Below are 23,466 nucleotides of genomic sequence, written 5' to 3'. Positions count from 1 at the left end.
ATGTGCCATGCGGAGGGGTGTATATATACATATGTTTGTGGCCATATGGCGATGTCGATCGGTCCGTGCCCGCGGCAGAGGCGGGTGGGTGTGAGCCGGAGGGTTCCCCCCGCGGGGCCGGGCTGCTCCGCTCCCGGGGCGGGGCCGGTTCCAGGTTCCCGTTCCCGGTTCCCGCTCCCGGTTCCCGCTCCCGGTTCCCGTCCGGCGCAGCCGCCGCCGTGGGACCCCCTAGGCCGGCGGGACGAGCCCATGGCCCGGAAGGAGCCGCTGCTGAGCGCCCTTAAAGGTGAGCGTGTCCCCCCCGGCCGGTACGCGCTTCCTCCCGCAGCCCTCGCCCGGAGACCCGGCACCTCGCTGCACCGGTTTGGCCGGACCCACGGGACCGGGGGCCGCCGTGAGCGGGTGTTTGCACCCGCGCTGCTGCACCTGCTTTGGACTTCCAGGCGGTTTCTCTGAGTTTGTGCCCAATGCAGCCGCGGTGGGTCCCATCCTGCCGGGGTGTCGGGCACCTCCTGCAGCGCCTGAGACCCACCCTGGGGCTGTGCACGGAGCTGTTCCCATGGGTGTCCCCCTCACCAGTGGGGGCACCCATGGGTGCTGATGCTTCCCTCCCACCGCAGGTGGGGTGCTGCGGCTGCGGGAGGACGGGGGGCCCTGCACGGATGCCTCGCCACACCTCACATCCCTCTGCCAGCTGCTGGAGAGCATCCTGCGCAAGGGGCTCCGACGTGAGTGGCTCTTAATGGCCGGGCAGGGGGTGGCAGTGCCCCAGAGCCTGTGATGAGGAGCTTTGCGCTCCCTTTCTCCCACAGAACCATCCTGGGGCTTCAGGAGACGGGATTACTGGCACTGGCTGGAGCAGCTTCCCACAGAGGACAGTAGCAGGTGAGGGGCTGCAAGCCAGGTGGGGGATGAAAAACTGAGCCATGGTGGCATCCCAAGATCATGGGTGTGGAGAAGATGCTCCCCCATGCCACCAAGTTTTCAGCCCTGAGCTGCTTCTCCTCTCCACAAACAGGCCGACCCCTCTCTCCATCAGCATCCGGAAAGCCGGCAGCTGTGAGAAGGTCCAGACAGCGCAGGGCCGCGGGCGGTACTTTCTGCGCTTGGCCCTGCAAGGGAAGGTGCTGGCGGCGGCCGTGCGGCAGCTGGCACAGACCCCCCGGCTCCTGGAGGTGCGGCACGCGGTGGGGGAGATGCTGCCGGTGGGCAACAGGCAATGAAATGGTAGCATAATTATGGTCTTCCTCTGTGCTTCAGTTTTATGATCCGGTGAGCTCCATCCTTGGCAATGAAGACCTCCTGGGTAAGAAGGTGGCACTCCAAGGTGGGATGTAACCTGCCCCGGGGTGGCTGTCGCAGGCGTTACTGCTGCTGCTGCTGCGGCTGGGGGGGAATTGTCTGCTGTGATTTTATTTTTTTAAGCTAAGCTTTTGGTAAAAAAAATCTAAATATGCTGCTGCAGTGATGGAAAAAGAGGTGTAAATATTTAAACGCTGTTTGAGCCCATCTAAGGTTGGTTTTTGTGTAACGGGATAGGAAAATTGCTTCTGAAGTGTCTTCCATGATGTTTCTTTGTACCAAGGATGCTGGTTTAAGTGGACCCAGCAGGCCAGGCTCAAGAGGAGCCCTCGGCAGCTGGGCCCAGGCTCCCAACCCACAATGGGGGGTCACAAAGGGGTTTGGGTGCGGTAAATGGCTGCATTACCCTGACAGGCTGCACCACTCCATCCACAGCTGTGCTCCTTGTGAGAGCCAGGCCAGGTGAAAGCCTTTAATGTTTTGATTATGATAAATAACTGCTTGTTAAACCTGTGCCTGGATGGTTTATATAAATCACCTGTGCTGCTGGTACATGAGCAGGTTTGTCAGTGCAATTGCAAGGCTTTGTGCAGGGGAGCCTGAGCACTTTGCTTTGCATTTAAGGGGAGAAAGGAGAGAAAGTTGCTCATCAGCAGTGTTTGCTATGTGCCTTTGTCTGGATTTAGGGAAATGGGGTGTTGAACAGCAGTGCTTCTTTCCCCGTGGTGGCAGTGGGAGCCCAGGACAAACCTGGGCTGGGATGCTCTCACGGCTTCCCTCCCCAGGGCTCATTAGTTGCACCAAAAATACCTTCATTCAGACCTCTGCCATGTCCCCATGAGGCTGTGGTTGCTGGGAACCTGGTGGTGACGCTGCCTCTCTGTCCCCATCCCTCTGCAGAGCCTTTCCTCTCCCTGCTGCTGGTGGTGACAGAGACGGATTTCTCCCTGGACCTGCAGGTACGGTGACAAATCATGGGGGTGGTGGCTGGCACATGGCTGCCGGTGGGGGCCTCCAGCCCCTTCCTCACTGGGACTGATGGCGCTGACGCTCCTTTGTTTGCAGAATTGCAGTTTCTTGGACGAAAGCTGGCTGCTGCCGGTGAGAGCTCATCTCTCCCCTATCCTTTGGCCACTTGGCTTTTGCTGAAAAACTAAATGAGGAAGATAAGGAATGATTTGGTGGGGAGGGATTGCCATGTAACTCTGCCCAGCTGTGGACAGGGGTGGATTGGCTCAGGGTCACCAGCGTGAGCGGAGCCACTTCTGCTACTGAGGTCGGATCCTGCTGGGTGCCTGCGCTGTCACCAGGAGCAGATCCCAGCATTCCTGGGATTAAAACCAAGCAAGAGTAGTACCCAGGCCTAAAATCCTGATGTAAATGAAGTTTTCTGATACTCCCCTCCCTGATTTCTCACAAAACAAAAAAAATCCCCATTTCCCTGGGCTGTCATAGATTAAGCGCCTGGTTTCGCCCTTGGCTTTGCTCAGTGAAATATTGATGTATTTATTAAGAACAGTAGGGGATGCCTTGATGTCTTTTTAAAAATGAAGAGCATCCCTCTGCCTTTTTAACCCAAAAGAATCCCCCAAAAATGCTCAAGGCGGCTTTGGGGCCGGTTATGGTGTGGCGAGCTGCGGCACTGCTGTGGAAGCTGGGATCCGCTGGCTTTTGGGTATTGCTAGCAGTAAGTGCTCCCGGCTGAACTGCCCGTGTTTTGGGTCCCTGGCTAATGCGATGTGACAGTAAGTGCTGCTGCAAATGGCAGCGGCTCTGGGCAGGGGCAGCACGGCTCCCCGGCTGTGTCGGGGGGCGAGGGAGGAGGGCTCATCACCCAGTTAAGGGTTCACCTGCTGCTTTGCTGTCCCGTCTGTCTGGCAGGTTTGTCTCTCCAGGGTCTGGGCGCAGCTGAATCCCAAGAGAGGATGGGGCTGAACAGCCACTGATGGTCCCAGCCCAGTCTGGGGCACCAGGGACCAGCCTCCGCCTGTCTCCCAAAGCCCTGGTTTGGCATCAGTGCCAGAAATAAGCCGGGGAGGAGTCCCCACCTTACCCCCTGTTCTGGTCACATTCTTTGAGTGTCCCACAGCCATTGGCAGGGCCACTGTCACCAGCCACTCTCTTCCAGGTGTGCATCACTTACGAGACGGTCCCATGCCGAGTGCTGGGGATGGTGCTCAGGTAGGATCCTTCTTTCTGCTCTCTAGTGGGATCTGGACACCACGGCAGCCAAACCTCCCTAAAAAGGGGAAACAAAGATCTCTTTGAGAGCACTGGGGCTGTCTCGGTTGCTTTTTTCTCCATTAACTCAGCCTTGCTGGTATCTGCTGTCCATGGGGGACTTTTCCCTGCCTCCCTGTATCAGTGGAATATCACTGGTGGTATGAAAGAGCCTGGGGAGCTGGGCTGGGTCCCTGGGGCTGAGCTGGGGCTCTGCTGCACCCCCAGATATGTGGACGGCCGGGTCTTTGTCACCGAGGTGCTCCCTGAGAGCCAGGCGGAGGTGGATGAGGTGGTGCTGGCCGGTGACATCCTCGATGAGATCAATGGCTGCTCGCTGAGAAATGCCTACAATGGGCAGGTGGGTGGGCACGGAGGGCTGGTGTGTCCCCCCCCCATCTTCTGCTCTCTTGTCCCCATCCTCCCCTCTGCTTCCCCAACCCTTTCTCCAGGCTGGGGCGGTGCTGCAGAAGCTGAAGGGACAACCTCTCAGCTTCCGCCTGCTGCGGTGGTGGTGGCACGACGGGGCGGTCTACGAGCCGCTGCTGCCCTACCTGAAGGTCCTGAAGGAGAAGGAGCCCCAATTCCAGCTCCAGCGCGGCCCCCGGCGCGAGGGGCAGACACGGAAGCTGCAGGGGGGCAGGTAGGGCTGTGGGGAGCCCCCAGGCTGGGGGTCCCAGTGTTGGGGCAGCCCTGTGCCCACACCGCCCCAATCTCTGTCCAGGCTGTGGGGCCAAATCTGTCCCCATGGCCTGGGGGTGGTGGGGGCTGTGAGCATCTTCCCCTGCAAAGAGCAGCAGGAGGATGCACGTAGTCCAGCCCTTTTCTTCTCAGGCTGCTCTACAACCTGCAGTACCTGGGCCAGACCCGCGTTGGGAAGGTGAGGTGATGGGACAGAGATGTGCCTGGGGATAAATTGTCTCTCTTGGGTTTCTTTTTGCATGCCAATGGGTTATTCCTTCCTTTCTGCTGTGTTTCAGTACGGTGGCAAAGAGGTGCTGGAGCGGGCCATCCCCGCTGTGCTGGAGAGGCACCTGGCAGCACAGGTGAGTGATGGGGCCGAGGACATCCCAGGAAGGTTTTGGTGAGAAAACAGGGAAATATGGTCTTTGCCCAGGGATAGTTTTTACGTGCCCGCTCCAGGTTTGCTTTGCCTGGCTGAGTATTTGACACCCTGCAGCCCTGTGGGTTGTTTTTTTCTCATTAGAAGCAGCTCTGCAGCCAGGGTGGGAAAGTGCATTGAGGAAAATAAGACACACATTTGCAGGAAAGCACCTGGAAAACTGTGGGGATGCTGAGCCTGGTTCCAGGGATGCTGTAGGGCTCAGGTTGCTGTTGCTTGAGCCTTTGGGGTGGTTTGTTTAGCAAACGATTCATGTGAAAGGCCACTGGGTGGTAGAAAAAAAGGGCAGCACAAGGAACTCCTTTAAAAAGCTGCGCTTGACGGTGTTTTATCACCTCAACTTTGAATAATCTTGCTCTTGTGTCTTATTAAAAATGGAGCTCAGACACTGGGATGACTGGGGCTTCTTGCCCCTCCATCCCCCCTTCAGGAGGTTTTATGTGACGTGAGGGAAGCAGAAGTCCTTGTACAGGAGAAGACTTCTTCCAAGGTAAATGAACAATGTCCAAGGTCCTGGTCACTCCTGAGGCTGCTGTTCTCACAGTGAGGGGACCCCAAATTGGGGGGGTCGTGATGCCAGTTTAAACCAAGAACTGGGACAACAGGGACTGACTGCAGCCCCCGGTGCCACCTCCCTCCTGTCCCCCGCACAGCTCCTGTGCCGCCACCCCTACCCCACCATCTCCTGCGTGGGACGCTGCCTGGACCGCAGCCACATATTTGCCTTCTGCGTGGCGTAAGTGCTGCCCGTGGGCCCTGGGAGGGGGGGGTATCGAGGGATACGGGTCTTAGAAAAAGCGACGTCCAGAGCAGCCGTGGGGTCTCTGGTGTGGTTACGAGCCAGGGCTGGGCGTTCGGAGCCGCTTGCTTTGCTGGCTGATGTACGTGTTTCCATTTTTAGCGCTTCCCCCGAGAGCCCTGATGGGAGCACGTTTGACTGTCTGGTGTTTGCAGCGAGTTCTGAGCAAGAATGTGAGGAAATCATCAGGAGAATCGGTAAGGGAAGGGTCTGTGTCTTCAGATATCACGGTGAGATTGTGGAATACCAACAGTTACAATTCTGGTCCACCCCTTGCTTGAGGTTACTAAGGTGAATAGATAATTTCTGGTGGGTTTGGGTTGTATGTTGTGTGCTTTGTGCTTTATTTTTTTTAAAGAACAGCTAGAGAATTAGTTTATTTTAAGAAACAGCTTCTAGGCATACCCAGATGGTTCATTGTTTCCACTAAGCACTTGGAGGAAATGTTGTTTTTGAGGGATGTTATTTTAAAACATACTTTTCCTGCAGGAGCCCAGGCTGCTACTGCAGTTGAGCACCAAACCCAGGCATTCATAAATCCCGTCACTTGGAGTTCTTATTTTTAACCCGCATGGTGCTTCTAAATTACACAGCTGGGTCACCAAGGGCCCTTCAGCTTCTCGTGGGGACATCCCTACCAGATGTCCCCTCAACAGGCCCTGTCCCCCAGGACAGACTGGCCCAGGGGATCTACCCAAGATACCTAAAGTTTGAGATCATGCTTTAGACCTTTAGAGCAATTATGTTTACAATTTAGATGCAAGGAATTCTTTTTCCTTACAGGTTTAGCAGTGTTATGTAAAATCTAATCAGATTTAGAGCATGTTTTTAGCAGCTCTGGAGCAGATGTGATTGTGGTATTAACTGGGGGGCTGTAGGAAGCTGCTAAGAGCACAGAGTGAGGAGTGCCTGTTTCTCCAGCTGCAGGATTTAAGCACACAGAGTGGTTTGTGTGACAAGGGACAGCCCTGGCTCCTGGGAGCTGCAGTGGGTTTCAAGCTTTCAGGCTGTTGTGGAAGGAAGCGCTGTAAATGCATTCGCTCTCTGAACAATGGTGCAGCGGGGCAGCATTGACTCACCTCCTGCTCTCTGGCGTAAACCATCACTGTTCTTACCGAAATGCCACTTCTGCCACAGCACTTTGAATTCCATTGAAATAAATCCAGATAAGCTGGCTGAACCACTTCCCTGTGCTACTCTTTTGTGCCAACTCCAGCCTTACTAGTGCAGCCTGTTAGGAGCTGAGGAGAGCTGGCCTCACAACTTAATTTACATGTTAATTACCTGTTTCAGATGTAGTCGGAGCAGCTTTCCTCTAGCAGAACCTGACAAGGTAGGGCTGTTCCCAGCAGCACTGCTGGGAAAACCAGACCTGTCTCTGCAGAGCCCAAAGAGCTTTTCTGAGTGAAGGTTTGTGTATAATCCTGTTTGATCAGAAGAGCTTAGATGGGAAATGAGAATCTTACTGAGCATCCATTCCGGTTTGCTTAGCAGCCCATACACTCTCCAGCTGTACAATTAGCTTTTTCACTTGCAACCCATCCTGTACTGCTGTTAACTGCAACTTAGATTGCAGAGAAACTGGGGGGGAACCAGAGCCACATAGACCCCACCCCTCAGCACTGAGACACTGCTTGAGGAACAAACTGGTGGTTTTGGACAGACCCATCATGCCACAAAAATGAGCTTCCCCTCTAACTACTGGAAAAAAAAAAAAGCTTAGTTCTAGAGTTGTGCCGAAGCAGCTGACACTGGTAAGCTCAGCTTTACTAAAAGCCAAAAACCAACAACCCCAAAAGACTGTTTCCCAGTCTGGGGTCGCAGTTGGGCTCTGCTCTGCCCTCACTGGCCAGAAACCACAACTCCAGCTGTAGAAAACCTCCAGTTTCTCAATCCTGTTGACAAAAATAAGTTGCCACAGCAGCAGTCCAGGCTGACAGGAGGAAGAAGCTTCTGCCAGCTCATACAAACCAAATGACAAACACTCCTCACATGTGAATGTAAAACATTTAATTTAAAAATGTTGACACTACAATATATAAAATAGCTATTATAAATGCACATAGTGTATTCTATAGCTGCCAGGTTTACGTTTTTAGGAAACTGTAAGTTACACTGTGGTTAAGACTTGTAGTTTTCACCCTCTGAAAAAAGTCCACATTTGATCACAGTGATGTATGGTCAGACTAACAGCCCCAATTGTTAAACACTTGGATCAAGTCATAACCAGTTTTATTGCAAAAGGACCCTGTACACATTTATATCAATTCTAGTACCTTACAAGTTTAGCTACCCAACAAGTCATTAACATACAGAAACATGCATGAGAAGCAAGAAAGATCACCCATCCCCTTCTGCATATTAGCAACTTGTCACTCCTGAGCAACAAGGCTCACATCACTGAGGTTTATGTGAACAGTCACTTTTAGCATTCATCCTGAGTGAAAGATGGAATGACTTAAGTACAAATGCAACATATTATAAACAATTTCTTACAAAAAAAGTCACAAATTAAAACCAAAGTATTTTACAGAATTTACTACAAAACACCATAAAAACAGCCTTCACTTAAGCTCGCTCTCCCCGTATCCTGCGAGCCAACTGGATGTCTTTGGGCATGATGGTGACTCTCTTGGCATGGATGGCGCACAGGTTCGTATCTTCAAACAGCCCCACCAGATATGCTTCGCTGGCCTCCTGTTTCAAGAGCACAACAAGAAATGCCGTTAGAAACCCCCAGCGAAGCAACCTCAGCGCCACACACACCGAGGCCCAGCAGGCCGGCAGCAATACCTGCAGCGCGCCGATGGCCGCGCTCTGGAACCTCAAGTCTGTTTTGAAATCCTGGGCGATTTCCCTGACCAGCCGCTGGAAGGGCAGCTTGCGGATCAGCAGCTCCGTGGACTTCTGGTAGCGACGGATCTCCCGGAGGGCGACGGTGCCCGGCCTGGGTGGAGAGGGAAGGAGGGAGCGGGTGAGCCAGGGCGGGGGTGCGGCAGCGCCGGGCCGGGCAGGGCCGGCGGCCTTACCTGTAGCGATGAGGCTTCTTGACGCCGCCGGTAGAGGGGGCGCTTTTCCGGGCCGCCTTGGTCGCCAGCTGCTTGCGCGGAGCCTTCCCCCCGGTGGACTTGCGGGCGGTCTGCTTTGTACGGGCCATTTCTCTTCACTTCCCTACGGACGCAGCCACGCGTGACACGGGGCCCAGCTCCCGCGGCAGCACGACCCCACAGGCCCAGCGCCACCGCGTGTCGTCCTGCACCCCCCGCCTTCCCCGGCCAAGCTCCGAAAGCGGCAGATGTCGGCGAGCTGCCCCCCTCCCGCGCCGCTGAGGCGGGCAAGCGGCCAGAGGCCTCCCCCGGGAGGGGGAGGAGGAGTCACGGTTCCCCTCCACCCCCGCTTCGCGTCGCGGCCCGGCCGCTCCCCTCCCTGGGGGAAGCGGACTGAGTCACGCCGCCTCCTTCTTCCTCCCGGGCCGCCCCGGAGCAGTGGGGGGGGGGGGGGGGGGGAGGATAGGAACCGGCCGTGACTCAGGGCACGTAGACAAGGCCCGGCCTGCCCACCAGACTCTAGGACGAACGAAGGCCGCCAACAGCCGGCCCGCACCGCCGCCCAGCACGGCACGCCCCCGCCGCCCAGCACTCACCGCTCGGAGAAGAAGAAAGCACCGGTGCCGGTAGCGCTGCGCAGCGAAGCCTACGGCGCTCCTGCCACGAGCCGCTCCACAGCCAACCACCCGCTCACTGCGCCCTCCCCGCCGCGGGGACCCGCCTTTTACACTGGGGGCGGCACACGGCGCGATGATCTCACAATGCCTGGAAGCAGCGCGCCGTACCATTGGCGGGGACCTCCGCCGGCGCCGTGGCGTCACGACACACAAAGGCCGTGCTCCGGTTCCTCGGCGCTGATTGGTCGCACGCCCGACCGCTGATTGGTTGTTAAAGTAGGCGTCCGATTGGGTACAGTGAGCCGAGAAGGAGCCAATCGACGACGGGCGGGAGCTCTGCGCGCTGATTGGACGAAACGGGGCACGGTTTGGATCCTACCCTTTGTTGCAAAGCTCCACAATGGGAAGTCAATAGGAGCGGGGCGAGCGGCGGCGAGGCGCGGCGGGGCGGCGGGCTCCCACGGGCACCCCCCGCGCGGCCCCGGCGGCCCCCGCCGCCTCCCGGCCCGCCCCCCTCGCCCCCGCTAGAAAGCGCCTTTCCTGGCGTGTGCTGCGGAGGCGCCTGGCAGGGGGGCTGCGAGTGGTGAGGGCAGGGCCAGGCCGCGGGGGCCGCCGGGTTCCCCCCCCGCCTCCGCCTCCCCCGGGAGCCGCAGCGCACAGGCCGCGGGAGCCTCCGCTTTGATGGTGCTTCGTGCGGGGCCCACGTCCCCCCCTCTCCGCCGCCGCGTTCGCGAGTGTCAGCGGGGACGAGTGAAGCCCCCGGCAGGGAAAGGGGCTCTGGGGGCACTTCGGGCGTCTCTTGCCCGGTTTTATCATCGCAGCAGCCCTGGGACGCTTGTCACAGGGCTGGGGTTTGGACTGGGCAGCTCTGCCCGTGTTTGACCCCCTACAAAAGTCGGGAGGGGGCTGACCCTTGGCTCTGGGACGGCCACCATGAGCCACAGGATCACGTAGGGGCTGGGGCTGCACCCAGCTGTGCCTCCATTCTCCAAATCCCACTGGCTTCGTAGGTCACCTTACAACTCCCCAAACTAAAGCAAATTGCAAAGTTTCATTGCAAGTAGAAAGCCGGAATCCATGTTCCTTGTTGGTAGCATCTAGGAGGACAAGGAACAAGATTTTCTTTTTTGAGGAGGTTACTGCCTTAAGAATTACACATGGCTATATGTTACTATTTAATTGCATTTGTAGCGACTGCTGGGACCAGGGACAGGTCCCTGCCTCCATGACAAGGTACCTCAATCAGGAAAAACAGGTCCCAAACACCCGGCAGTTGTAGCGCACAGAATACGTAGCGAACGCAAGCACTTGCTCAACCGCAGCTCCCGAAGGTGTCCGTGAGCTCCGCAAACGGGAGCGCGCCTGTAATCACGTACACTTTGTACGAGGTTTTGCATCCTCCCCGAATGCGTAAGTGTCTCGGGCCCACACCCGGCGCGTTGGGCAGAGCCAGGAGCCACAGGAGCTCGGCACGGGGAAGCGTGGCTCTCGCCCCTCTGCCTGCTTGGGTAAGTCAAGCGAACACGCGCCAACATGGTGTGACAGGACTGTCACGTGTGCCAGGGGCTGCCGGAGGGACGTCATCTCCTGCACATCTCCCTGCCTCCGGTCCTCATTTTCAGATTAATTTTCTTCCTCGTAAAGGACAATGTTTATTTTTTGGAGGCACGAAGCTGCATGTCAGTGGAATGACTTGGGAGGTGTAGGTAAACAATCATTTGGTTGTACGTGCTTTGGATAACCTGAAGTAAAGAATTCCCCCTTCAATCCAAGTTGTTCACACTTCGGAAGAAGAAATCTAGAAACCTGTTGTAATGATTACAGCCTATACTTTACATTTGTTATATTTAAGAGTATACTCCACCATCACTAATGCCAGGAGAGCAGTGTGTCGTGTTTGTTACCAAGAATCAATAGCCTGTCCCATGGCTTTGTAGCGGTGGCTACTTACGCTTCTAATTTTAGAGATACTTTTCCATTTTTGTTCTCTTTAAGACTGCAGAAAAGCCACACGTCCTCTGGGATGAAACGGGCAGATGGAATCGTGCACACGCCAAATCTGGAGAGAGCAAACGAGCACACGTTAATGAGGACCTGCGCAAAGATGGAAGTAAATGCACCCTGGGCACACGTGTGTCCTAAACGTTTCTCTGTTGCTTGGCAGAGCATGCGGTGAGTTGTCCTGACTGAAACAGAACTGGAAGAGGAAACGGCATCAGTACCAGATTGTCAGTTAAAACATCAGCGAACAAGGATTTGAGTCTGTGATTTCCAAATCCCTGTGCATGAAGTGCATGTTCATGGTGTTTTTGGTGAGACTGGTCAATAACTGAAGTTTTTTGTGCAGGTTCATTGGTGATGGTGATTTTGCATTGGGGATATAGGTGTGTGTATGTAGACATTAACTGAAATGCCTCCACACGTACTGACTTGTGAAAAGTTGTCCTACTTGACCAAGAGCTGCATAATTACAGTACTTCAGCCTCCCGTGGAGGGTTGTTAGGTGAATAAGGAGGTATTGATATCCTGTGACTTACTCCTCCAAATGCAAGGGAGTAAGCTATTAAATTACCCCAGTAAAAGCCTGAATAAATGTAAATTCTCATTTAAAAAGTTATTTTGCTCCCCAAAACAGCTGCGCAGGCAGCACGCAGACCAGACCCCAAAGTTTATTATTAACATCGTTTGCCCTGTGCGTGCTGGCAGTTAAAGGTGTTTGCCTTATAAATCCTTGCTGCCCTTTACCACACAGCTGGAGGATCCCAGTGAGGGAAGCGGTTCTGTGTGGAGCCCAAGAGATCAAAGTCCTATTAAAAGAAGCACATCTCATTTCCTCCCCCGGGAGAGAAGTTAATTTATGGAGGAAGCTCTTTGCTTGGGAATTGAGCCGCTTCCTTGGACGTGGCTTCTCCCGGGGGGGGAATTTCTCCTGGGGAAGGACAGGGAGCCCATGCCATCCTCTGGTGACCCAGCATCCAGGGGCCTTTGGTGTCACCTACTTGGAGGTAGGTTCTCCACGTGTCTCCCTTGGCCTTTCTCATCCTCCTCCCCCTCATCTTCCTCCTCTTCCTTCCTCCTCCCCAGCACTGCAGTGCTGTTCCCAGGCGCTTCCTGGACGGCGTTGTCAGTGGGTGGGGAAGGCCGTGGAGCGATGAGAGGTGCCAACACTAAAATAACCCTTTGGCTGGGACGTCGCGCTCCTGCGTCCAGCCCTGAGGAGGAGGGGAGGCAGGGGAGGAAGGAAGTCAGGCCGCCTGCCACAAATAACTCCCCATCTGCTCACAGGCCTCCTGGCCCAGCCTCCCCCACGCGCTTCCCTGCCTGCCTGGAGGGTTCGTGCTGTCCCCGGGGCTCGGTGGCGTCCCCAGACTCGGGCCGTTCCTCGGAGCAGGTCCCGACCGTGGCGCTTCGCAGCGGGCGCGCTCCCGCCCCGCCGCCGGGGGGCGCCCCGGCGCGCCGCTCCCCCCTCACTACAAGTCCCGTCGCCCCCCGCGCGGCAGGAAGCGCGGGCCGCGCCGCCGCGAGGCGCCTCTGGGAGTTGTGGTTCCCGCCGGCCGGAAGCCGCCGCCCGCCGCGTCCCGGGTTGGCGGAGCGCGCGCGCGCGGCGGGACTACAAGTCCCACCCCGCCCCGCGCACCGGGGCGGCAATGGCGGCGGCGGCGCCTGCGCGCGGCGCCCTCCGTGCGGACCGCGCAGAGTGAATAATAAAGGTCTCCTCGGCGGTAGCGGCGGCGGCGGGAGCGGAAGGCAGGAGGCATGTCCAAGGGCCCGGTGGCGAGCGGCCCCGCCGCGGCCGGGCCGGCGAGCGCCGCCAGCGCGCTGCAGGCGCAGCCCGAGAAGCCGCAGCACTACACGTACGTAGCGAGAGCTTCCCCGCCGCCGCCCGCCCGCGCGCCAACACGCGCCTGACGTCAGCGGGCAGCGTGCGGCACGCGCGCACGGAGACCCGCCGCCCGCCCGCGCAGAACCGGCTGGAACCGGCCCCGGCCGGCGCGGGCCGGCGGGTCCCGCCTGCGGGGGGGGGAAGGAAAGGGGGGCGGGGCGTGAGCGGCTCCCCCGCGGGTCGCGCCGGCCGTGATGCGTGGGGGGGGTCCGGCCCCTGTGGTGGCTCGGCCGCCATCGCAGCTCCGGCCCCGGCGAGGGGGCGGCCGGCTGGCGGCCATCACTGTGCCCCGTCCCCGTGGCGGGGGTCCCCGTCTGTGCCCCTGCCCGCCAGTGTGTCACGTCAGGTTTGAGAGTGGCACGTGTCGGGGTCCTCGTGTGCTGCTTCCCGGCGCTGTCACCCCGCTCAGTCGCCCCCTGAGGGGCCGGGCTCTCCCCAGACACCTGTGGAGGAGGGTGTTGTGAGGAGAGGGGATCACGCTGCCTCGTGTTCCCCGAGGGCCGAATCCCTGTCAGCCTGCGCCTCTGCTCAGGGAAGCTGTCTCTGAGAAGGTGCTTCCAGGCCAGATATGGGAATGTTTTACACAAGTGTGTGCAAACTATCCCCGATGGGAAATGTTACATGAAAACGATAAGTGCCTGTCCTGTTCCCGCCTTTGCTGAGACGGCTCGGGTGTGATTTGCAGCACAGTTAGTGTGTGTGGCTTCCATTGCTGGAGACGGTGCCTCAGTCGAGGCTTGTTCCCGGAATGTGTCTTCCCCAAGCAAAAAATGTGTTGTCCCAAGGATCTATGACCTCCTGGAGCTTGTTCTGCCTGTGATAAGTTGTCTGGGTTGGAAGTTGTGGTGCTGATGCTCAGTTCTCCTTTTGCAGTTGGGATAATGGGGTGGATCAAGAGTGAGCGGTGTCTATGTGAGGATGGGCGAGCGATGGATGTGTAATGGGTGGTAATAGGTCAAGTGTTCGAAAAAAAAATTAGACTGTTCTTTGTGAACAGAATACGTGCGCCAAACTGTCTGTCCTTATCATTTTAGGGTGTTGTCCGCATACAGAAAAAATGTCATACGAATTACCCGTATCTCTCGCTTGTGTTGATGCCCCCACCCACAATGAGAACGCCAGGTTCACAGTGCCGTCTGTATTCTTTTAGTCTGCGTTTTCATAAAGTTAGCGATGAGCTTCTCTGCATTCACATGGAATAAAAAGCCACAGAAATGCGAAGACATAGATCCCTACGATCTGTGTGCCTGCTGCAGGGATCACAGGGTATTTCATGTCATCTTTCTTCAGGCTGTTCAGAATTCCGAGTCAATGGCAGAGCGAGAGTTTACAGGTTTTATGTCCATCTTGTGATCTCCAGGGAGCTGAACCTCATGGGTTACTTTATTTCTGGTGATGTCTACAGTTGAAGTTTGACCAGTTTATAGGAGCAAGTGGAATGGAGGAGTCTGCTGGGACTGTTGCTGTAGTGGTTAAAGAGGGTGCAGAGGGAGTTGGAGAATGACAGAGAAGCAATGGGTTAAAAATGAGATGGAGAAAATCCCAGGTGACAAGCAAATGAAGCAGAGAGATTGTCACTGCACTAGGTAGAGGAAGACTAAGGTGCTGCTGTGGCTAAGCATGACCATGGAAACAAGGATATCAAAGATTAGTAAAGAAATAGTGGAAGGAAGAGTTTAAGAAATGGGAGGAGAAGGAGGAAGACTGGGAACCCAGTAGCTGAAAAGGACAGGGGAGGAAAATGGGATGGTCTGGAATAAAGGTGATGGTGCAATTAGCTGCTTTCCAGAGAGCAAAACATGCATTTTCAGATGGATGCTAAAAATACTTCAGTGAAAACAGTTGCAGAGAAGCTGAATAACTCTAAGTGAAGCATGGGTTTGGGGGCTGCAGGATGCTGACAGCAGGATGGGAGCCACACTTTGAAAGTCTTGGATTTGTACACTAGGTCACATCATACTGTAAACCTCCTTCTGATAACATATGGGAACTTATTTGGTGGTCCTGCATGTGAACAAGTTGTATGTTGTCAAAATGTAAATGTTTTCTTCCTTTTTTCCCTCCTTAAATATAGTTTGTTTCCATAAAATGACATGAAGGTTGCAAGTTGTAAACTCAAGTAAGCTTAATTATCTGCATACTTTGCTGCTCCCTGGGGACAGACAATCTGGTGCTGGGGATCTCTCTCTTGGAAAGTTTTGGTTGTATTTGTTAGGAAACATTCCAATTTCCATATTAGTGTTGATTTCTAAACTCTTAGTATTTGCATGATATTTTTAGGTACTTTGAACTACAGTTCTAGATCTTGTTAGGAAGCCTTTATATTTGTTCTAGATGTACCGCAAATTTGAAAAAATATAGAATTATTGATGCCATCTCATGCCCTTGGTGCTGTTTGCAAGTGGATGAAGAGCCTAAAAAACCCCTTTGACTGTGTCCTCAGTAGCAGTTGTAGCATGCAGCCACATACTCCTGGAAACAGAGTCATTCTGGTGTGCGCCAGATTTTACTATTTAATTATGAATGGTATGTTTCTCATCTGGGGATCCTGTATTCCGTTTGTAGAATTCGAGTGAGTAACAAAATGCTCAACAACTGCTGCTGTGTTCTCTGGGGGTTGCTGGATTGGAGATCTCAGCGTGCGGCTGTTCCCTGTGATCCCGCAGCTCCCAGGGCAGGATCAGGTCGGTGTGTTCCTCAGGATGAGGGGGAGGTGGGCTCGTTTCTGGGGTACCTGCGTGGCTTTGATCTGCTTTGGGCAATGTGCTGTGCAGGGGTGAGCCCATTGCTTGTGCTGGGCAGTGGATTTGGTTTGGCTACGCTCTGTCAAACCTCAACTACGTGTTGACTTTGCACCGTTTCTTAGCTGGCATGGTTATTTTTGTGTGTGTCATCTCTGTCTTTAATGTCTTATCTGCGAATTTGGATAGAGGGTGAGTTCAAAGAAACCGAAAGCAAGCGATCAGTCACGTGGAGTTGTAGATACCAAGTGCTCTGGTGTAGTTTTGTTTTGGTACGGTCTGTACATTCAGCTGTTGCCGACCTCATTGGTTTTCAGTCAGACTGGGCTCTTTAATTGTGAATTGTAAAGATTGTATCCTCTGCTGGGGTGTGTATTGATCTGGCAGAATTTAGATAAGTGAAAGTGGAGCAGTCCTTTGTTTGCTGTGCATTCACCTGGAAGCCAGACAGTTTAATAACTCTGCAGGAAACCAAACGTTCGGGTGAAGATAAATTAACCCATTTAATACAAAAACAAAGAGTGCCTTCATTCTTGTCTATTCAAAACACACATTCGAAGGCAGTGTTGAAAATATTCTGATTTAGGCAATAAACTCTTTGGGACACAGATTTGTTCGGCATAACCCAGATCATCACTACTCAGAGGAATTCTTAAGCATGCCCATCTTAATTACAAGCAGCCATCCTGTAAATAAACTTCAGGTTTCCATGTCCCCAGAGGCTGTACCCTCACTGGAATTCTGGACCAACATGCCTGGGAGTCTATCCTGTCCTCCTTTGTACCACTGCAAGAGAAGCTTTGGGGTTATGCCTTTGCAGCATAAAAGACAAAAAACTTGTCTTTCCTTTTGCACGAGGGGAGGAATTGTGGGAAATTCCTGAAGGATTAGTACCCTTTATGTAGTGCTAGAACTGCATCCACACGGTTGGTCGTGCTGTCATGTTTAGTGACTGCTGGCTTGAGGTCGCCCAAGCTTTATCCTGCAACCATTTCGATGCCAGCCACGTGGAGGAGAAAGGACTGGTGCACTTGAGTGAAGGACATTTTAAGTGGGGATTAAAATCAGGTTGATGCAATCCTTTAGTTACAGCTCAAGTCAAAGGCATTTTTGTAGTTGCGTGTTTTTCAGTAGTGCCTTGTCTGGTGGTTTCTCAGCCTTAAATAGGAACTCCGATTAGGACAGTGCGGGTGAAGAAGAAATAAAAATAGCAAGATCATAGCTGGGCTTAGATTTGAATGGAGAACTCACATGCACAAGCTTATTTATCTCAAATTCTTATGTTTAAATTCTTACTCAAAACCAATGGCGCACAAAAACGCACCTTGAAGCATTTGTAGTAGCAGGGAGTAATCCTTATCTTCTTATCAGTGGACAGTGTCTTATCACTGGCTGGGCGAAAACAGCACGTCTGATCTCAAATGTGCAGACTGACTGTCTGTGGAAGTAAAACCAAAAACCAGATGTGTAGCTAACATGTTTTCAGAGGTGGGTTGGTTGGTTGGTAGGTTTGGTTATTTTTTTGTAAGAGGCTTGCTCTTGTAGGACTCTTAGCATTTATCTGCGTACTCTGTTAGATTATACTTTTGTTGTGCCTGAATTGGGTGGTCTTCACAACCTAGCAAATGTTTTTGGGCTTTTGAAATTGTTTTTAGAAACCTTTTGTGTTCTTTTTAAACCATCATAACTCTTAAAATAACAAACTGTTGCCCTAATTTTGCTTTGGTTTTACTGGTGACAACCCTTAGATCAATAAGCTGATATGGACTTATACAAAAATAGAAACTAGCCCTGGTGTTTAAACAAAAACAACAACAAAACCCAAAGAAAACAAACAGAAAATCCCACAAACAACCCGGAAAACAAAACCAAAAAACCCCCCCTTGCATTCTTAGGTTTCAGATTTGGTGATAAAGTTGGAGCTAGTTACGAAAGCACAGAATAAGTCAATACTTCTAAACCAGGGACTTACCAGCAGTCTACTACATCTTTACCTGCAAATGTCAGCTCATGGGGCAAGTATAAGCTGGTTATTGTTGCTGGTTTTGAAGTCTGTGTGAACTTCACAGAATACAAGTCCACCACAAACTGTTATTAGGAAGTGTGAATAGTTACAGGAAGTTGGAAATATAAAGCACTGGAGTGTGAACAGGAAGGGCTGCGTTCACGGTATGTGCTTACCACTGAATACATACACTGGGAAATAACACTCCGGATTTTTCTGGTTCTTCAGAGGACGAGGTGCGAAAGCCTGAAGCTTGAGCTGGGGGTTCTGGGGGTCCAGGCTTCGTGCTGTCCTGCTGATTAACGCACGTGTTGGGGCCAGACCATGTTTCTCTCTTGGGTTGACGGGCCGGAGCTGTGGTTTGCTTGTTACATTTACACGTAATGCGTGAGTATTGTTTGATATCAAAAGTGACAGGGAATTCACATACAGATTAGCGCTGAATAGGTGACATATAAATATTCTGCAGAGTAAAAAGCTTCATGTGCTGCTTTGATGTTTTCAGAATCAGTTTTGGCCTGGCTAAACTTTCTGTTTCAAAAAACCAAAACTCTGCGAAAGACGAGAGGGATTCAGTCGTGCAGAATTGTTCCAACTTGGAAAATGGTTCTTTCAAATGATTTAATTGAAAAAAGTATTACATTAATGCTTATACATTGCTTACATTAGCATATAGGATTTTTTTTGTGGCATGGGAGGCAAAATGAAAATTAATAATTCCTTTAGAAAACCTCAGAGCTTGGAGTTTCCCACTAGATAAATTTTTCCCATTTTGTAGGTTTATGTGTTGTCTAACATTTTTCATATTGTGTGTCTTTAAGGAAAATTCTGTTGGAATTCAGTATTTTATTTTCATTCGATCGTTCCACCAGAATAAGGTTTTTGTAACTTCTATGAGTGGCTGAAATGTGCAGCCTTCTTGTTACAAAGGGTCTGACCAATGTCCTCTGGAAAATCTTCCTGCAGAGCGTGACAGCATTTCTGCCTGGCTGTTTGCTGGATGTCACTGCCCTGTCACAGCGTGGCAGGAGGGAATGTGTCAGTACATCAGTTAATCACGCTTATTGTGCAGCATATTAGCATGAGCTGACCGTCACTGGTAAACTGTATTAATATACCAGGCTGTGAACTGGGGCAGCCGGAGAGCAGACACACATTCCCTTCTGCGAACCCTGTTATAAGGAGCTGTAATTTTTGAGAGAGGAGAGGAATAAAGAGCTGGAACAATAATGCCTTAAATTGCTTTGTTGGGCTTTGTGAGAACCTGCTTGTCAGGACCATAACAGTGATGTTCATTTTCAGAGAAGGCTGAGGTGGTGTTTTGTTCCTTCTTTCAACTTTTTATTTTTGCTTTTGAAACCTTTTTGAAAGCACAAGAGACAGGGCTGAAAGAGATGGTGAGAAGTTACTTGTCTGACAGAATCACCTGCATCTAAACTGTTTCTAAGATTTTTTTTTTTTGGTCTAATTGTCACTGCATTTTTCAATGTTGTGTCAGTTAGTTTCCTCCTTAAAAACTCCTTCAACTAGATTTTGTTGAAATAGTGACCTGCAAGAGGGAGACAGTCACAGAGGTTTGGATCTTGTAGGGACTTTATATATTCTATAAACTTTATATAACATTCAACACATCACTTGCAAATCAGGTACAAAGTTGTTGCTGAAAGTGATGCCCTGTGCTTGCACAGCGCCAGCCGGCAGTTCCCCTGGCATTGAAATTAATGAATGGTAATGTGCCAGCAGGCTGCAGAGCAAGTGCCATTTCTTAGCTCCCTTTTTTTGCTACTTTATTGAGCGATAGTTTGTCTTTTGTTATCAGGGCAATCAAAAATACAAAACCTCTCCAGAAGGGTACATAGAGAGATGCTAAAGGTTTGTACTTTCTCAAGCTCCACCTAGTGATGACAACCAATTTAGATGCTTGTGATAATTTTCTCAGCAATCTCTGTTTTGTGTATTTTGATCAGTGCTTGATGCAGTTAATACCAGTTTGACATTTGAAATATCAGTTGGAATGAATGTTCCCTTAACATGAATACCAACAATTTCTTCTCTTCTTAGCTTTGCTGCAGGTTGTCTTCTGACTCAGACACCCTTGCCCTGCCATAGCGTTCATTCAGGTTTAGACGGTTATTGTTAGGAGAAAAGTTCGAGGTTTTCCATGAAAAAAGTATTTCAGTTTTAAGAGTTAAAGTGCAATGATGGCAATAAAGGTGCCAGCTCACCGAAATGCTTGATACTGGCCTGATTCTTATCTCTTATTAATAGTCAGAGACATTTAATTGAATATAGTTGTCAGAACACTGGCAGAAGAGAAGCTTATACCAAGTTCATGGTCAGACAATAAAAATCTTAGGCCATCCCTATCTATCTGTTGGTCAGAAATCACAAATACATTTCACTAGAGCTTACTGGCCTATTAAGAATGATGGCGCTGTTAATTACAGTTAAGAAATTATGGATGGATTGCTTTTTATCATTGTATGTCTAGAATTTCTTTAGATTAATAAGCAGTCATGCACATATGGAAAGAGAAATAGTTTCTTGAAACTATACCTGGTGAATATCTGCAAAAATCTGAATTAATTGAAGTCAATATTGTTTTACTTGTTAGCCTTCATCTTCAGCACGCCACCACAGTTCAAAAAGAAGCTGTTGGTTCAAAAGCAATGTGCTCAGAGGTGATTTTTCTCCTCTAATTTTCAATAGACTGTGAACTTTCATTAATAGCACTTGAATATTACCATCATAGCAGAAATAAAAACAGCAGATGCCTCAGGGCAATTGCGCAGCTTTCCAGCAACGACAACAACAAATATTGTTTGCACGTTATAAATATCTTAAAAGTGCCACCAGATTTATTCATGTATTGATTAGTCAAAATGGAAAACGAGAAGCTGGGGCACAGCCTGGGGTTTGACTGCTTTCCCCTTTGTGGAGAGCTGGGAAACATCTTGATGTCAACTCGCCTGGCGTGGGGTCGTATAATGGTGCTTCTTTGGACCAGTCTGTCTGTCTGTGAGCGTAGGATTTTTATTCCGAGGTGTGCCTGCCTTACGGAGTGTCAAAAGAGTCCGTGGCTGTAGCAGATACGGGTGAAGTCTGGTTTGAGTGCCGAACGGAAAAGAAAATCGATTGAAAGGCTAACATCGATTCTTCAAAATCAGCCAGGAAGAGTTGGCTTTTATCTTTGTGCTGGCACATGTGTTATGGGGTGCAGGTTCATGCTTGTTAGATAATCACCATGTTTTGTTTCAAACTCACAACAGAAAAAGTCTGTTCACAAATGTAAACCTTTCCAAAGGGGCTGCTGCAAATCTGGTTGGCATTTAACCTGAGAAGAAGCAGATGCCGTTTGATTTTCAAATGTGGGTTGGTCTGGATGAGAGCACTATAGATCTGTCATTTCTTGTGGAGTTTTGGTTTTCTGGTTTTGGTCCAGTGTAAGTACAGCCCTTCAAACAGTTCAGGTACTGTCTTCAAACTGCTGTGAGTATGGGGCTGCAACTGATCTACGAGCTGTTTGTTAAATCGTGGGGGCTCTTGGCGTGGTCAGGAGGAGGAAGGGAACCGTGCTCCATTTCTGAAGCACCCCTTGTGAGACAAGATGTTGAAGGTTAACTGCCTAAAAATGCTCCTAAAAATCTGTCACTGAAACCCTGAGCTATGTAATGGCTTGTATGGAAATAATATTGCTCCGAATTAGCCTTTACGAATTCTTGCATGTGGGATGTTTTGTTTTAGGGAACTAGCAGGGTGAGTAACACAAGTTTTAAAACAGCCCAGCCCAGTTCCCTGCCTTCACTGGTGTTTCTCCAGTTGCTAGCCCTGGTAGGCTTTGTTAATGACTGAATTGGTAGAAGTACAACGTGGAAAAACTCTACTGGAAGCTGGGGCTTTAATTTTTACAGCACAGGATATCAGTTGATTATTCAGACCTTGATTCACTGTTGTCTAATGCAGCAAACCTGATGCGTGTTAACTCCATTTGAACTCGGCCTTGCTGCAGACTCTCCCTGTGTCTGAGGCTGCAGACATTAACGCTTGGGTAAAGCAGCATCATCTATCTCATCCGGCTAATAGAAAACAGAAAATTTATCTGGATATGAGCTGAATAAATGATCATATCAGCCAACTCTGTGGATGGATGTTTTTGCAGAGTAATTAGTAATAAAATATTTAGCTGCTCATATTTAAGCACATGTTGATATATCGTGCTGACAATAAAATTGAGTATAAACCTTCAACAATGTACAGCTGTCTGGATGCAGTCAGCTCCTGCATTTTCACTGAAACAGTTAGGCTCAACCCACATGTTATTAAAAAATAATTATTTTAATATGATCCTGTTTTCATAGACTCAGCACTTACACAGGTGCTGTGGGGAAGGATTAATGGCAACTAAATAGTTTGTGGAGCAGAAACCAAGCCACAGAGTGCTGGGGGTTGTCTCAGTTGGGGGTGATCCATGTTTGACATAGGGAGGTAGGTTTGCCGTAGGCGCAGCCATGGTATTTACGTAAACTAGCAGTGTCAAATTGAAAATATGACATTTAAACTTGGAAGAAAAATAGGCTGTGTATTTGAAACATTATACAAACTAAATGCTTAGTTAATTTTGAGGTCATGTCAAGTAATACATATTCATGGCCAACTAATTTGGGAGAAAAGAGGTCAGACTCAAGGAAATGTAAACTCAGGACTTTATGCAGAGTTCTAGATCTTGCTGAATGGCTTTTAAGGAACCATCTCTGAAATGTAGTGCAGTTAAATGTTTGCATATGCCCATGCTTTGATTGCTTTAATTAAAAAGGTGAAAGCTCTATGTAAACAAATGTTTGGTTTTTTAAAAAGGATTTTATTGGTATGACTAGGTCTTATACATTCCATGGCCTGCTGGTGCAACAAGTTTATGCCTTTTAAAGAGAGTGCATTGCCAAAAAAATGACTCGAATTGTTTTATTCATGGGGTTTGAATGACACAACTCGGTGTCCGCCAAGCTGAAGGGATGCACAGCTCCAGGGAGGGCTGAACAAGCTGCTCGTTCCCAACACCTGCAGACTGTAACGCAGCTGTAAGGCAGCAGAGCTTCTGTCTCGCCTGTTCATAAATGTGATAAATGTTCGTTTTATGGAGTTAATGCAAGGTTGAAAGCCTCTTTTTTTTTTTTTAATTATTATTGTTTAATTTTTTTCCCCTTGTCAAGACAGAGTGTTGGTGAGCCACTTGATTACAACATGGTATTTATCTCAAAGCCATTTTTGCTATAACTGTGGAAACCAAACACTGTTTTGCCTGAAATTGGTGCAAGGCCGTCTCCTGTGCTGGGCTGGCTCCAGGCTGGACTGGCTCTGGTTTTCCTTGTTTTTTCAGTGTAGACAAGACATGACTGTTTGTGTCTGACATTTTTCTTTTCATTGAAAAATGTGCTGATCATTTCTGGTAGTTGCCAACGTGTGTTATTTTTAGTACGGACTTTTGGAGTCACTCAGTTAAAGTTCTTATCTATAAAGTATGTGTAGTATATAGTTCTTTGCTCACGGTTGAGTTGAATTACTTGTATTGTTGTCCGGCTCATGATCTGCTCTTTAATCTAAAAATAGAGTTACAGTAGCGATCAGGTTACTGTTGAATATGACTATTGTACTTGTTGGTGTGTTATCCTTGTTTTTCTGTAATCTAGCAGTTTGTGTTTTAGCTTCTGCAGTACACACATCCTTTAGCGTTT

At 50.6% G+C, this 23,466-nt stretch overlaps 3 protein-coding genes and 1 long non-coding RNA gene across 9 annotated transcripts in view; 2 read left to right on the top strand and 2 right to left on the bottom strand.

The window, feature by feature from the left end:
- Positions 1 to 181: 181 nt before the first annotated feature.
- On the top strand, positions 182 to 6,603 carry LOC309446963 (uncharacterized protein). The gene is made up of 16 exons (XM_082067192.1): positions 182 to 286; positions 621 to 728; positions 813 to 885; positions 1,019 to 1,175; positions 1,261 to 1,306; positions 2,203 to 2,261; positions 2,368 to 2,403; positions 3,431 to 3,483; positions 3,751 to 3,883; positions 3,975 to 4,165; positions 4,357 to 4,402; positions 4,503 to 4,568; positions 5,076 to 5,135; positions 5,299 to 5,381; positions 5,547 to 5,641; positions 6,366 to 6,603. The coding sequence occupies exons 1-16, from the start codon at positions 250 to 252 to the stop codon at positions 6,398 to 6,400; spliced, it is 1,278 nt and encodes a 425-aa protein (XP_081923318.1). The 5' UTR covers positions 182 to 249; the 3' UTR covers positions 6,401 to 6,603.
- An 831-nt stretch (positions 6,604 to 7,434) lies between these two features.
- H3-3B (H3.3 histone B) lies at positions 7,435 to 9,245 on the bottom strand. The gene is made up of 4 exons (XM_082067421.1): positions 9,088 to 9,245; positions 8,474 to 8,615; positions 8,238 to 8,391; positions 7,435 to 8,141 (listed from the first exon to the last, which is right to left on the bottom strand). The coding sequence occupies exons 2-4, from the start codon at positions 8,599 to 8,601 to the stop codon at positions 8,013 to 8,015; spliced, it is 411 nt and encodes a 136-aa protein (XP_081923547.1). The 5' UTR covers positions 8,602 to 8,615; positions 9,088 to 9,245; the 3' UTR covers positions 7,435 to 8,012.
- Positions 9,246 to 9,491: 246 nt separating this feature from the next.
- On the bottom strand, positions 9,492 to 12,564 carry LOC309447114. The gene is made up of 3 exons (XR_014185561.1): positions 12,434 to 12,564; positions 12,108 to 12,320; positions 9,492 to 11,167 (listed from the first exon to the last, which is right to left on the bottom strand). It is a non-coding gene; the product is annotated as an uncharacterized lncRNA (long non-coding RNA).
- A 158-nt stretch (positions 12,565 to 12,722) lies between these two features.
- The window catches only part of UNK (unk zinc finger), a 45,489-nt gene continuing 34,745 nt past the window's right edge, over positions 12,723 to 23,466 (top strand). For 2 of the 6 annotated variants that reach the window (XM_082067419.1, XM_082067418.1), the window contains exon 1: positions 12,723 to 12,962. In XM_082067419.1, coding sequence (XP_081923545.1) covers positions 12,865 to 12,962 — 98 coding nt within the window. In that variant the 5' untranslated portion in view covers positions 12,723 to 12,864. The remainder of the gene's footprint in view (positions 12,963 to 23,466) is intronic. The other 4 variants (XM_082067420.1, XM_082067416.1, XM_082067417.1 and 1 more) reach the window with 2 other exon arrangements.

Source organism: Streptopelia decaocto (genome assembly GCF_964273445.1).
Source record: "Streptopelia decaocto genome assembly, chromosome: 16".
Taxonomy (NCBI): domain Eukaryota; kingdom Metazoa; phylum Chordata; class Aves; order Columbiformes; family Columbidae; genus Streptopelia; species Streptopelia decaocto.
The sequence above is the reverse complement of the archived record's forward strand: the minus strand, read 5'-3'. Positions and strand labels throughout refer to the sequence as shown.